The sequence below is a fragment of the Myxocyprinus asiaticus genome, chromosome 8, assembly GCF_019703515.2.
Source record: "Myxocyprinus asiaticus isolate MX2 ecotype Aquarium Trade chromosome 8, UBuf_Myxa_2, whole genome shotgun sequence".
Taxonomy (NCBI): Eukaryota; Metazoa; Chordata; class Actinopteri; order Cypriniformes; family Catostomidae; genus Myxocyprinus; species Myxocyprinus asiaticus.
In genome coordinates, this window is record NC_059351.1 from 47416349 (window position 1) to 47431308 (window position 14960).

At 38.9% G+C, this 14960-nt stretch overlaps 1 protein-coding gene across 1 annotated transcript; it reads right to left on the reverse strand.

The window, feature by feature from the left end:
• Window positions 1–1698: 1698 nt before the first annotated feature.
• zp3c (zona pellucida glycoprotein 3c) lies at window positions 1699–4819 on the reverse strand. Its single transcript, XM_051704337.1, has 8 exons — window positions 4319–4819; window positions 3979–4091; window positions 3766–3869; window positions 3271–3442; window positions 2803–3151; window positions 2582–2670; window positions 2299–2363; window positions 1699–1853 (listed from the first exon to the last, which is right to left on the reverse strand). Exons 1-8 carry the CDS (start codon window positions 4817–4819, stop codon window positions 1699–1701), a joined length of 1548 nt encoding a protein of 515 aa, XP_051560297.1.
• Between the last annotated feature and the right edge of the window lie 10141 nt (window positions 4820–14960).

Below are 14960 nucleotides of genomic sequence, written 5' to 3' on the forward strand. Positions count from 1 at the left end.
GCCCCAAACCATGTCAGACCCTCCACCTCCAAATTGATCCCGCTGCAGAGTACAGGCCTCAGTGTAACGCTCATTCCTTCGACGATAAGCGCAAGTCTGACCATCACCCCTGGTGAGACAAAACCGCAACTCCTCAGTGAAGAGCACTTTTTGCCAGTCCTGTCTTGTCCAGCGAAGGTGGGTTTGTGTCCATAGGCGACGTTGTTGCCAGTGATGTCTGGTAAGGACCTGCCTTACGACAGGCCAACAAGCCCTCAGTCCAGCCTCTCTCAGCCTATTGCAGAGTCCGATTACTGATGGAGGGATTGTGTGTTCCTGGTGTAACTCAGGTAGTTGTTGTTGCCATCCTGTACCTGTCCCGCAGGTGTGATATGTACCAATCCTATGCAGCTGTTGTTACACGTGGTCTTCCACTGATAGGATGATCAGCTGTCCTTCCTGTCTCACAGTACGGACATTGCAATTTATTGCTCTAGCCACATCTGCAGTCCTCATGCCTAAGGCACATTCACACAGATGAGCAGGGACTCTTTTACAGTTTTTCCCCCCCAGAGTCAGTAGAAAGGTCTCTTTAGTGTCTTAAGTTTTTATAACTGACCTTAATTGCTTACAGTCTGTTCCACAGGTGCATGTTCATTAATAGTTTGGTTAATTGAACAAGCATGGAAAACTTTTAAACCCTTTACAATAAAGATCTGCAAAGTTATTTGGATTTTTACAAAATTCTCTTTACAATGCAGTGTCCTGAAAAAGGGACATTTCTTTTTTGCAGAGTTTACATTTGATAAACTGATGAATCAAATCACTTAAAACTGCACTTGCATTGGTACTAATAACAGACCCTAAATATACAAACCTTAACAAATAGGCTGATATTGGCCATGTTCACCATCAACACCCCATATGACTTCGTAAAGAGTTCTGTTTTCATGAGGGTTGAAACAAATTTAAATGTCAATTTTCAACAGAATAAATGCAAAGAGGTAATTCACAATTGGCAGAGATAAGTCCATACCTTCCCAAAACATGTGGTAAAATTAAGATGGCAGGATGACACAAGAGCTTGAGCCAGTATCCCAGAACTGGGATAGCCCTGGAAAAAATCAAGGCTCAATTCAGGTCAGTTTAAAATGACACCAGTGGTGAAATATAGGGACCTAGATGCACATGGTCTTGTATCTTTTACAAGAAAGATGTCTGAAACGCACTGGCTCATATGAAAGACACCCAGCTTCTAATGGATCCACAATGCTCACCCCATTCCCCCCCCCAAAAAAAAAAAAAAAAAAAATTGATCAGTAAGCACTTTCATGGCAACCTGAGACTGCTTTGTAGTCCATCAATGGATGGACATCTAGACAGCTTTTCCATGCTTTGGGAACCCTCAGGTTCCTAGTAACACTGGGTGTCCTGAACTCAGGGAACAGGAAGCCTAACAATCTTAGTCACAGACACAAAGTACAGGTAAACTAGACAAGTATTAATGAATACAGGAGTCTACTTTGTGACAAACTGCATGTGCAATTCACAATTATGGAACCAAAGATGCATTTGTATAAGCTCTTAAAGGATCTACAAGTAAATCCATGTGACAGGACAAACACTGGAGGTCAAAAGAAAAGCACCATTAGTCAGATTTCAAACATGCTTTATTTCAAACATCTAGGTCTTTTAAACCAAAAAGAGTCCCAGAGCAAGTCAGTCTGGCCAGTAGTAGTAGTCGGAGTCCCAGGGCAAATCAGTCTGACCAGCGGAGTTAGTTGATGTGGAGGTCACTGGTAAAGGTGTTGGGGCTTCAGACCTAAACATCACATCCCAAGACTTACTGGAGATCATAGACTTGTGACTGGTAGCTGTCAAGATAAGACAAACGAGTCAATCCTGGAAGCCATTTAAAAAAAACCTGCTAGCTTAAAACCACAGCCCTTAATCCTCTTGGCAAGAGCAAGAAGCACTGGAAACTGAAGAGCTGGGATTGGAGCAATTTGGGAGAGGCTACAGCTAAAAGGGGACGTGCTTTAAAGCAGATGTTAAAAGTTGTATAGCAGCTTAATATGCAGTCAACTACAAGCCATTTGTCAGTTGACTTAAGCCAAGACACTATGGCATGCCATCAAGAGTTGGCATCTAGCTCAACATTGGCGCAAGTTCAGGGGCACGACTAGCTGTACAACCGATGGAAGACAGTTCACTGGAATCTGAACAGGGATTTCTGCATGGAGCAGAAGTCAGTTTAGCTTAAACCAAAACCCTCATGACTATGCAACAGCCAGATCATATTCTTGGCATTATACTGACCAGGAGCTTGACATGTAGAGTCACAGCAGTCACAGACAGAAGGGTCACCATACAGCTCAGTCCACCTAAAGAACAGGAACAATTACCATTAATTCAGATGTTGTGCAGTTTTAACTCTAGGAAGCAACTGTACCCTTAAACCCACATATTTGCAAGGAAATGCCCATGCATTTAAGCAGATTACCAAATAATTAAGTGCCATTGTAGCTCAAATACTGGAAGTGCTCTTCAGTGCAGGGGTAATGTTTTAAGAAACCAATCAGTGCTCAGGTTTAAAACTCACATATTGGTTTGGGTGTCAAACATGCAGGATTTTGCACCAGCTGTCGGGATATCTGGTCCCAGGTCAAACTCACAATGCAGAAACAATGACTAACATGGGAAGAGTGTGTTTAAAAGCCAGTAGCATTCAGAAAGTTTAAACAAAAGGTTCAGAACAAAGATTAAGCAGTGCAGTTTTGGAAAGGCAATCAAGGGTGCAAATCAAAAAGTTCCAAATTATACCATCTGAGAAGCGTGTTGGGACTGGACAGAATGGTCTGGATCAGGCCCGTGGCCAGGCTGGTCCGTATCGTGGCCAGACCCAGAATGGTCTGGATCAGGCCCGTGGCCGGGCTGGTCCATGTCGTGGCCAGACCCAGAGTAGTCTGGATCAGGCCCGTGGCCGGGCTGGTCCGTGTCGTGGCTGGATGACTGGTGGCCAGACTTATAGTTGGACTGATTACATGACTCAAGTTGGGAATGGGGAACCATGTCTTCAAATATAAAAGTTTGAAAACACATCCTCACAGTAGTCTTTTCTGTAGTGGTGTAGAACTTAGTCAGAGCATTGTTCTTGCTGTCCACCAGGCATCTACATTAAAGAGGGATGTTAATAAACTGCTGGTATAAGTCAAAAAACAATCTACAGTAGATGGTAAGTTAGAGTACAAATGGCATCAAGGCCCTTTCCAAACTTATAGAATCGCTTACCCATAATTGGCTACCACAACATATTTGTCCATCGGATGTATTTTAGAGGAAGTGACGACACAGCGGTTCAGGTACAACCGCTCAAATTTCTCACTTTTTGGGCCCTGGGCTTCAAAGCATATGGGTTGGCCAATGACAATGCTCTGGCCAGCAGGAAGTACATTCCAAGATGCTAAAATGCCATACCATGAAAATTCACGTCACATGTAGTATCCATTGTTTAACCCCCACCCATTGCTCCATGCAAGCTTCCATGGCTATTTTAAGGTGGAGCAGATTAAGACTTCAATATACTAAAAACCAAAGAGATCCATTTTTATAAAACTATAAAGATTGTTTGTCAAAGGGGCATCAGCAAATTAAATAGTTCTCCAGCAACAGATACCAAACAAGACACATCTGACACAGTGGACTACAGCATGGGGCACATGAAGGGATCTCTGAATAGGAGGCTTGAATGTGCATATTAAACAAAACAAAAACCCCTAAACATACCATCCATTGCAGTGAGTGTAACTCCGCCGCTAGTTTGTAGGCCTCTGTACAAGGTTTCACTCATAATCTTGGGCAAGAAGCCAACTTTATAAGAGCGATGGAACCTAAAATAGATGCAGTTTAATATGAAACCACACAGGACTCAATGGAATGCACTTCTATTAAGAATCAATAAATTTAAAAGGGTAGGTCAAGAGGTGAACAGCTCTTTACTTAGTGTAGCGACAGCGAATGGGCAAAGAAAATGGCAGCTCCCAAACGACCAGGCCAGTGTTGGGTGGTTTATAGCAGAGTGTATTAGAGTAAGTCACCCCATCATCATCCTCCTGAAACAAGAGAAACGCACACAAGACTTAAATCTGACAGTTAAATGCTTGGGGTGGGGGCACAGGGAATGGACACATTAACAGGGTTGTTAAAGTCTTAACTGGCCTTACAGAATGGTCTTCCATCCTAAAACCAGGATGGAAGACCAGCTAACCACTTTAGGCTGGTTTTAGGCATTTCAGCTGGGCAATAATAATAAGTTATTATTATTAAACTCACTACATACCCGCCGGTTTATGCCACACCCTGTTAGAGGACACAGAAAATAGTAGTGCGTCGTTGTGATGTTATTGACAGGACAGCTTCCCAGCGTGAGGTGTTGCCATGCCTGGGGGTTAGTGAACACACTCTTAAGAACCCTCACATACATTTTGTCCAAGTAGCACAACACCTGCACCATTTTCTTCATGGAGGATGGTAGTTTCCGTGTAGGTTTCCCAGGCAGTAGAATTGACTTGACCACCTCAGGAACCGGCCTTCTGCCCATCTCTGGTTTGAAGAAATCACGGTAAACCTCAGAAGCTTCAGTTCGTATCCACTCTGGTAGTTCCAGCAAACGACCTGGGCTGTTGTGTGAACCACTTTTGAATTGCGGCCTCACAAAAACACTTGGTTTGAACTTTTTGACAGAGCGCCATTCCTTCTCAGCATCTGCCTCAGAAGGTGAAGTATCCGCCACATTTTTTATGTTAAGAAGAACAATAAATATAAAGTTCACCCACATCATCTACCGTTTTTGTATGACCACTGCTACACCTTATTTTCATTAAGACCAACCATACCAATGAAAGTGCTGGCAGGATATTTGTAGGATCCTTGTAACAAGCAACACCTGATGATAATTGCAGCCTGAAACGTGCACCTGCAAACTATTATCTAAAGCGTGACATCTGCTGGACACAAGTTGATATTGCATGTAGCAAACTAGTGATTGGAGAAACAATAGAATGTAGCGGACTGTAGCGCGAATCAGCGATCGATTTCTGTGAGATGCCATGTACTAGATGTTTTTAATGCGCACTGTATATTACATTACATTCTCTTTACAAATTACACAAATTAAATTATTACGTGTTATAATAATATATACATAGCTTATTTGCAACTTTGTTTTACAGGCTAGTGGCTAACTAAAAGTAGTAGTTTAACTACTGTCTATAGAAATTTGTGTTTGTATAAGATTTCATTTTTAAATTAATCCATATAACAAATGTTATTTTTCTTCTGGCAGCTTCAATCTTTGGTGCTTATTTGAAATATTGGATATGCATTGTTTTTTATTTTAACTCATGCTCACATCACTTGTGCTGAATTGTTTTCCATGCACTGCAGGATACATAAACGTTCTCTTCTTTTTATTATTGTCATTACAAGTAAGAAAAACTCATATTTTATAGAAATTGTCCATAATCCACATATTTTACTATAGTTTTATAGTCGTATACTCTGTGTACATGTATATAGTGGTCGACCAGTATAAGTTTTTTAATGTCTTATGCCGATACACATATCTAGAGAACAGGATGCCCAATACATATGCAGACAAACATTTTAACAACAGCAAATAAATGTACACATTTCTAAAGTTAAACAAACAATTATTTTATGCAATATTTACTCAAATTTCCCAATTTGAAAACAGGTGTTGACTATCCATTGACAAATCTATTGGTAGATTTTGGAATTAACACAAGGGCAAGTTAACACTTATGTTAATTGGTCAAGTGAACACTTTTATCGGCCAATGCGCTAATCCCAAAATGCCCAAATATCGGCCGATTAAACGGTCTATCAATACACGTGTGCCTATGGCACAGAAAGAAAGAATTTGATTCATGAATCAGACACCCCACCTATGACTGCTTTTCAAGACCTTATGAATTTAGGGGATTTCTCTCTTTTTGGATGTTTTAACCCACAATCTCTAGCTCAGCCCAGGCCCAAACATACAGGTGCATCTCAATAAATTAGAATGTCGTGGAAAAGTTCATTTATTTCAGTAATTCAACTCAAATTGTGAAACTCGTGTATTAAATAAATTCAGTGCACACAGACTGAAGTAGTTTAAGTCTTTGGTTCTTTTAATTGTGATGATTTTGGCTCACATTTAACAAAAACCCACCAATTCACTATCTCAAAAAATTAGAATTTGGTGACATGCCATTCAGCTAATCAACTCAAAACACCTGCAAAGGTTTCCTGAGCCTTCAAAATGGTCTCTCAGTTTAGTTCACTAGGCTACACAATCATGGGGAAGACTGCTGATCTGACAGTTGTCCAGAAGACAATCATTGACACCCTTCACAAGGAGGGTAAGCCACAAACATTCATTGCCAAAGAAGCTGGCTGTTCACAGAGTGCTGTATCCAAGCATGTTAACAGAAAGTTGAGTGGAAGGAAAAAGTGTGGAAGAAAAAGATGCACAACCAACCGAGAGAACCGCAGCCTTATGATTGTCAAGCAAAATCGATTCAAGAATTTGGGTGAACTTCACAAGGAATGGACTGAGGCTGGGGTCAAGGCATCAAGAGCCACCACACACAGACATGTCAAGGAATTTGGCTACAGTTGTCGTATTCCTCTTGTTAAGCCACTCCTGAACCACAGACAATATCAGAGGCGTCTTACCTGGGCTAAGGAGAAGAAGAACTGGACTGTTGCCCAGTGTTCCAAAGTCCTCTTTTCAGATGAGAGCAAGTTTTGTATTTCATTTGGAAAACAAGGTCCTAGAGTCTGGAGGAAGGGTGGAGAAGCTCATAGCCCAAGTTGCTTGAAGTCCAGTGTTAAGTTTCCACAATCTGTGATGATTTGGGGTGCAATGTCATCTGCTGGTGTTGGTCCATTGTGTTTTTTGAAAACCAAAGTCACTGCACCCGTTTACCAAGAGATTTTGGAGCACTTCATGCTTCCTTCTGCTGACCAGCTTTTTAAAGATGCTGATTTCATTTTCCAGCAGGATTTGGCACCTGCCCACACTGCCAAAAGCGCCAAAAGTTGGTTAAATGACCATGGTGTTGGTGTGCTTGACTGGCCAGCAAACTCACCAGACCTGAACCCCATAGAGAATCTATGGGGTATTGTCAAGAGGAAAATGAGAAACAAGAGACCAAAAAATGCAGATGAGCTGAAGGCCACTGTCAAAGAAACCTGGGCTTCCATACCACCTCAGCAGTGCCACAAACTGATCACCTCCATGCCACGCCGAATTGAGGCCGTAATTAAAGCAAAAGGAGCCCCTACCAAGTATTGAGCACATATACAGTAAATGAACATACTTTCCAGAAGGCCAACAATTCACTAAAAAAGTTTTTTTTTATTGGTCTTATGATGTATTCTAATTTTTTGAGATAGTGAATTGGTGGGTTTTTGTTAAATGTGAGCCAAAATCGTCACAATTAAAAGAACCAAAGACTTAAACTACTTCAGTCTGTGTGCATTTAATTTATTTAATACACGAGTTTCACAATTTGAGCTGAATTACTGAAATAAATGAACTTTTCCACGACATTCTAATTTATTGAGATGCACCTGTACTTCATGCAAGTACGCAGATGCAGCTTGCTTCGCAAGCTCGATTCCACGCGTCGTTGCATAGTGAAATGTGTGAGAGCTCAATTCATAACCCAATGTGCTGCATTCTCTGCGTTGCCGCAAGGGCCGCTAGAGCGGATTTTCTGTTTTCAGTCACCAACTGTCATGGCGGAGCTGCAATATGAGGAGAGTCTTGCCGAACAAGTTAGATTATACAAACATATTTACGACCACTAATCCCCTCTCCGTTCTAATAAAACAGCGATTGAAAATGCTTGGCAAGAAATTGCAGCTTCCCCAAATTCTGATAACGACACTGCAAAGAGAAAATGGAAACGACTACAGGACCGAATTGTCCGAGTCAGGAAGAAATGGAAATGCCGCAACTATGGATATCCAGTCATTTTGGTCATGTTGAGATGGCTTATTGACTTCATAAAACACCGGACCACAGAGTCAAATTTTCGTGATTCGGTTTCGTTGTACCTACAAAAAAAAAAACTCTATCGCCCCCTTGTGGTGTGAGGGTTGTAATCTCCAGAGCAACGCAAGAGCGCATGAAAAGAATGTACAATGGGACTACACATAGGCCATGCATTGGCCAAGCGCTCGCGTCTTCATTCGCGTACTTGCAATGTTTCGGCCTTTTACTCTGCCTGCAACATTTTCTCCTCCCATTTGAACTTGACTGAACTCACCTGTTTCTAATTGGATGTTGAACAACAAACAAGTCTAGAAGAAAAACTTGAAAAAGGTGTGTGGTTTGTTTGAAGAAAGCAGTTAGGTTTGCTAGTAGGCCATAGAGCAGTGTTTCCCAACCACTGTGATGTGGCACACTAGTGTGCCATGGAAAATGATCAAATTCCACAAAATAAATAAATGCATGAAAAAAATTATAATTTCAGGGATCCAAACTCCTCACCTTTCAGAGAAATTTGCCGTTTTGAAACCATAATCGGTCACTTTTGTGATTGTGAAGAGCAATGATTAATGTGCAAAAGTGACTGATATTTATACACATTAAGGGTCTTTCACATGACATACATTGAAGTCTATGAAGTGACGCCACTTTACACCAAAGTGTTTTTCACACACACATTTTTGCTTCACCAATAATGTCTTTGAGAGTACTTAGCAATATTTAAAAACCGTCCAAAATTGTGAAGAGACATTGAATGTCTCAATTTCTTTTAATTAAATATTACACCATGGCTAGATGTCACAATGTCAATATAGTTGTCACTATATATAGACAAATATTTGTGCAGAAAAAGGAATAAACTGAATACGCAAAATGTATGGCAGAGGTTTTGTTGTGCTGAAATTGCTGCCCTGCATAAAAGAATATAAAGTGTGGGTGTGAATTGAACAACTGGAGGACTAATATAATGCCATATGTCCATTGTGATTACAAGGTGGTTTGCTTGGATTCTTGATTTTAAGTGAAGGAGATGTGGTTGAGTCTCTAGGTAAGCAGAAAATCTACAATGTGACAGAAAGATTTCTGTCACAAAACAAACAAGGCCATTACTTTCAGGGTCTAATTCTAATTTCGTAAACCACAGACCGATTTCAAGTCAAGTCATTTTTATTTGTATAGAGCTTTTCGCAGACGTCGTTTCAAAGCAGCTGTACAGGAAATTATGCTATAACAGAAAATAAAGCTGTAATGTCTTAGTCATAATGGTGCTATTTTATAAAAATGTGGTTGTAGATTGTGCCTTAACAAGTAAAAAATATTTGTATTTAGACCCCCAGTGAGCAAGCCAACGATGACCGTGGCAAGTAAATAATAAATACATTTTTTTTAAAAAACACACAAAAACAAAACAAAACTCCGTAAGATGTTGGTTAATGGAGAAAAATAACCTACTTGTCACAGTCTGTCTCCCTCATTCTTCTTCAAGGATTCAAGTTTTCCCCCAGACTACATTTCCCAGGATTCACTGCCCTAATCACTTCTATCAGTTCTTCATCATCCGCACCTGACTTCTATTCCCTCATTAGTCTCTCAGTGTATAAATACCCTCTAGTTTTGTTAAGTCTTTGCCAGTCCTTGAAGTGTTTGGCTTGGCATGGCATGGCATGGCATGGCATGGCATGGCATGGCATGGCATGGCATGGCATGGCATGGCATGGAATGGAATGTTAAGTTAAGTTAAGGTTTGGTGTTTGTTCCACTCCAGTGGTTTACTGTTGTTGAGCCTTTCTTCAGTTTCCACTCCTGTGATTGTTCTACTCCAATGTTTATAATTAAAAGAATCTACTCCTGCACCTCTCTTCTTCTCCTAGACACTGTTACACTACTATTGCAGAATTCAATGATCTCAAAAAAAAATATATATATATATTTTTGAGTCTTCTGTTTTTAGAGCATATCTATTATATTTTGCACAACCAATATTAATGCAACGGTGAGATGTTTACTTTTGGATAATACTAGTCATACCTTCAGAAATGAATGATAATAATAAAATATTACCTCATTAATAAAATGTAAGGCCATTCATAAGGCTAATCAAAATGATCTAATTTACTAACTTTAACATCACATTTTTTACTATTCTTTAACATGCTTTACCCTAAGAGTTTATATTACATCATTATTCAATCTGTGGTCAGTAACAATCAGTCAAATCAGGGCATGTCAAAGATGTGTCATACTATTCCAAGTTTTTTAGTTTTTACTTATTACTAAATGATCAGTGAGATTTATAGTTTGTAGATGGCAGAAGATGTGGTAATGAGATATGAGTGACTGATAGTGTGACTCAGTGGTGACTCATTAAGCTGTGTGTTTCTTAATCTATTCACACCTGTATGAGAGAGAGAGAGAGCTAACCAAATGGAAGATCAAGATCTCACTCATGTTATGTCATTTTTGAGGGTATATGTGTGTGTGGGCAGGTTTGGGTGGTTTACAAGGACTTTTTTTTAGGTTACAAACTGGTAATTACAAGGGAATTATGCTATAAATGTGGTTTATGAGGACATTTCTAGTGTCCCCATAATTCAAATCGCTTAAACATACTAAACGATGTTTTATTGAAAATGTAAAATGCAGAAAGTTTTTCCTGAGGGTTAGGTTTAGGGGTAGGGTTCAGGTTAGGGGATAGAATCTATAGTTTGTACAGTATAAAAATCAGTATGTCTATGGAGAGTCCTCATAATGATAGCTGCACCAACATGTGTGTATGTGTGTGTTTGTGTCGAGATTGAAGCACAAAAAAATAAGTAATACTCCATGTAAAGTTGAATGTAAACATGGGGGTCTTGTGATGTGCTGCGAGTTACAGCCCCCTCGCCTTGTTGATCATGATGATGACTATTACATGGCCACAGTGATGATAAGCATGGCTTAGAATAGCTGCACTTTAGCAGAGGTGCAAAAAAGGTCTAGACGGATGGATGGATGGATAAATTGTCTGGAATGCAGTACACTCGTTTGTGAAGTAAATGGAATTTTAATAAAAGGTAAAATAAATAAATATAAATAAATAATAAAATTGTCCTATTTTTGTTATACACATGCTCTTTTTGTTCTAAATTGTATGGTTTCGATTAAAAAATAAATACATTTGTATCTATACATCTATACTTTTTACATAATAAAAAAACATAAATAATTGTAATTATTTTATTGTTTAGTTTTAAAGTAAAAATTTTATTTATTTTTTTGCTAATAAAAACTGTTCACATTTCTAAAAGCACAGCAGAGAAGATTGATTTTGTAGCTTTTAAAAAGCACACAGATTTCTACGGTATTTAATAAAAGAGAGTATACAAATGACAGACTTTCAAACTTTCAAAATTCAGAATGAATTTAATTTAAATCCTACATACAGTACATTATGATTTAATGTATGTCATGGGAGGATAATATAGCTGCTGCCTTGAGGAAAAGTTCAGATTTAAACTTGTTTGGCTCCAGATGTGTTAAGAGTGCTTGAAATTAAAGCTGAAAAATCTTTTTTATGAGCTGTGCTGCTATTGCACTTGAACTGAAAAACAAGAGTGATGATACAGGCAGATTGTGAGATGGTTATCATGCCACATAGATTTGTAAGTTGAATTTTACAAAGTACTTTCTATATTGTTATCTCTGGTTAACTGATTCAAGGTGGTACATATTGTAAAGAAAAGCAAATGGAAAACATCAAGAAGGATGAATATAAAGCAAGATTTAGATCTTTTCTAGCAAAAGGGTACAGTAATTAGATGTTCATCAAAATAGACAGCAAACTGAAACACAAAGGAAATTTGTGTTTGTCTGTAATCTCAGCTAGAATTTTGTCTGGACCTTTTGTCTGGAGTTACACACAATGCTTGTTGCTTGTATTTGACCAACACTTTGTTAGAGGATATTTCAATTGTTTTCATAAAGCTAAAAAAAGAGACAAATTATAGTTAATCTACAGATCCAACATGCTCATTAGATGTGTGAAAATGTGAAGGCATAATAAAGTATGATTGCACTGGCAGAATTCTGTGCTTTAAAATTTTTTGATTATCTTTATTCTCCAATTAATTTCCTCTTCATTTATTTATTTATTTTTATAATAAAGTGAGGGTCTGTGAGAAATTATGCCTTGTTGTATTGATGGGAGCAATTCAACAAACCAAAGGCACATTCACTTTCAAAAAAACTATTCTCTTTGGTTTACAGCAGTTAACATGGAATGGACAAACTGACCACAACCAAGATTGTCAAAGTAGAGGGGAGATCCGGAGGCTCTGGAAAAGGTGAGCATCAAATATTAACACTACGGTAAACACTAAATTGGGATGATTGGGAAAAAATGGGAAATTGGAAACTATGTGATCTACTGATGAAGATGTTTGTTTCTTGACTTGAATGTGTTAAACTACAGAAATCCAGAAACATACAGAGACTGTAACCACCATAAGACTGACATCTCTTCTGCCAAGTAAGTTTAAATGGTAATGCATTAATGAATAAACCTTATTTTAAAGCGTAATTGTTTGAATTACATTACATAAAACTTTGGTATATGAAACTTGTTTAAAATTACAAAAGTAAATGTACTTTTTAGGAACAAAGCAATTACCAATATTCTAAAAATAAATCATATAATTTATGTAATTAGTGCTTGACAGTCTTTTTACTCAGTCAAATATCAAACCAGTGCAGTGGTGGCTCAGCGGTTAAGGCTCTGGGTTACTGATCAGAAGGTCAAGGGTTCAAGCCCCAGCACCGCCAAGATGCCACTGTTGGCCCCTTGAGCAAGGCCCTTGACCCTATCTGCTCCAGGGGTGCTGTATCATGGCTGACCCTGCACTCTGACCCCAGGGATATGTGAAAAAAGAAGAATTTCACTATATATGTGCAAATGTATAATGTGTGATAAATAAAGAAAATTATTATTAATTAAAATTAAACCATGGAATGCTAACTTCTGTATGTTGTTTGCACTCTCCCCACTAGAGGGCAACAGCAGCTCAGTGAGCAACCAACAGGTGTTGACCTCCATTGTGTCCAGCTCTAGCTCAGGAGGACCTGCTCTGGTGGAGAAGATCACCACTCAGAGCAGTGCTGAAGGAGGTAGTTACAGAAGATATGTCATATCCTGTAAGCCAAGCATCTGATTTAAGGGGTTGTTTTTTTATTTTTATTTTATTTTAAATTTTTTTATTATGTTCATTGAGGTTCATTTTTAAAACTGGTAAAGTTTTTTTTTTTTTTTTTTTTTTTTTTTTGCACAAAAGTCATATATTTGTAAAACATGATCATTTTCCACCCTCATTCTGACCCTCTGTCAGAAACGCTTGGTTTTGGTGCTGCTTCTCTTTTAAGACTTTAAAGGACCAATGGGCATGCTACAGAAGTGGTAAGGTAAAGCGATAAGGCGTTGATGTGTTGTGGAGGCGGTCAGATGCCAACTTCTACCACAGTGTGACATCACAGTCTTTTTGACAGTTTGGTTTCAACAAATGCTCTTTTCGCAGTGAGGAGGAAGTTTTGAGTTCTGAAACTTACAGTATGTTTTTATAGTACAAATGACTTCTTATATTTTAAAAGATCAAAGGAATATTTGATTCTTCATGTCTTGACCCCTTTAACATGCACTTTCTAATTGAACATGCATTTTGATTTGAATCTTTATGTTAAAATTACACTACTGGAAAAAAAAACCTGGTCATACCAGCTGTATTTTGGGACATGGTTAAGCAGTGCAACCAAGTCCCTACCATCTTAGCCAAGGTGGTCTATATCAGCCCTAACATGGTAGACCAAGATGGTCTACCAAGTTGAATTTACTAGCTGGTTGTCCAGTTAATTAACCAAATTGGACCAGCTAATGACCAGCTTCTACAAGTTAGAAACCATGTAAAACCATCACAAGATGGTTTTAGCTGTATTTACCAGCATTTTAATGAGATGTTTGGCCCATTTATTGAGATTGTACCTTCTTCTCTCCAACCTCCTCGTCTGGATGTTCAGCCAGCAACAGGTCAGGAGCAGGATCTGTGATTGGTGGATTGTCTTCAACATCAGGAGCCTCTCGTGAGATCAGTGTAAGCACTGGACCGATTAGTAGCTCTATGGTTAAAAGCTCTAGCTCTGCAGTTAATAAACCTCTATAACCTATACCTCTATAAAACAGTTAGTGGTTCCTCAACAGCAGCTGGAGATCTTTCAGCAGGGTTTGGTCCATTTCCTCCTCTGAGTTTGTTTCCAGTTCATCAGGCGGCTCAGTTAGTGTTTCTGGAGATAGTATGAACATATCCAGAGGTGGAGGAGGTGGTGCTGGCTCCTCTGCAGTCATGTCTGGTGGAGGAGTTTCCAGCACCATGACTGTGACCAAGTTCAGCTCCTCTTCTCCAACTGGAATGAGGAAAGCAATGAGTTATAGCACAGTTCCTACAGAGAGGAAGACCAGCCTGACCCTTCACACTTGAGGATATGAGTGTAAGTAAAAGATTATGACCTCCCCGATAGCACATCACCCAGATGTCTATTTGATTTGTGTGTTTACATTTGGAAGACGTATTTTTAGGTTGTTCACTGCTATTCTCTGTTAGACATTTCCTTGTGGATTTAAAAAAATAACATTCAGTAGATGTATTTGAGACATTTATGATTTAGAATGGTAATCTGATCTTTTTAAGATGTTTAGCAGATGTAAATTTTTTGTCATTAACAAATTTTATTGATTCCAAAATTATAATTTACACAAACAACACATGAAAACACAGAATCAACTTTTATCAAAATATGCCAAACACCTGTATCTCAACACAGGACCAAAAAACATGGGCTATGTCCCCATCCTCCAACTGGCATCGCCAGCAAGTAGGTGTGTCTTTAAGGCCAA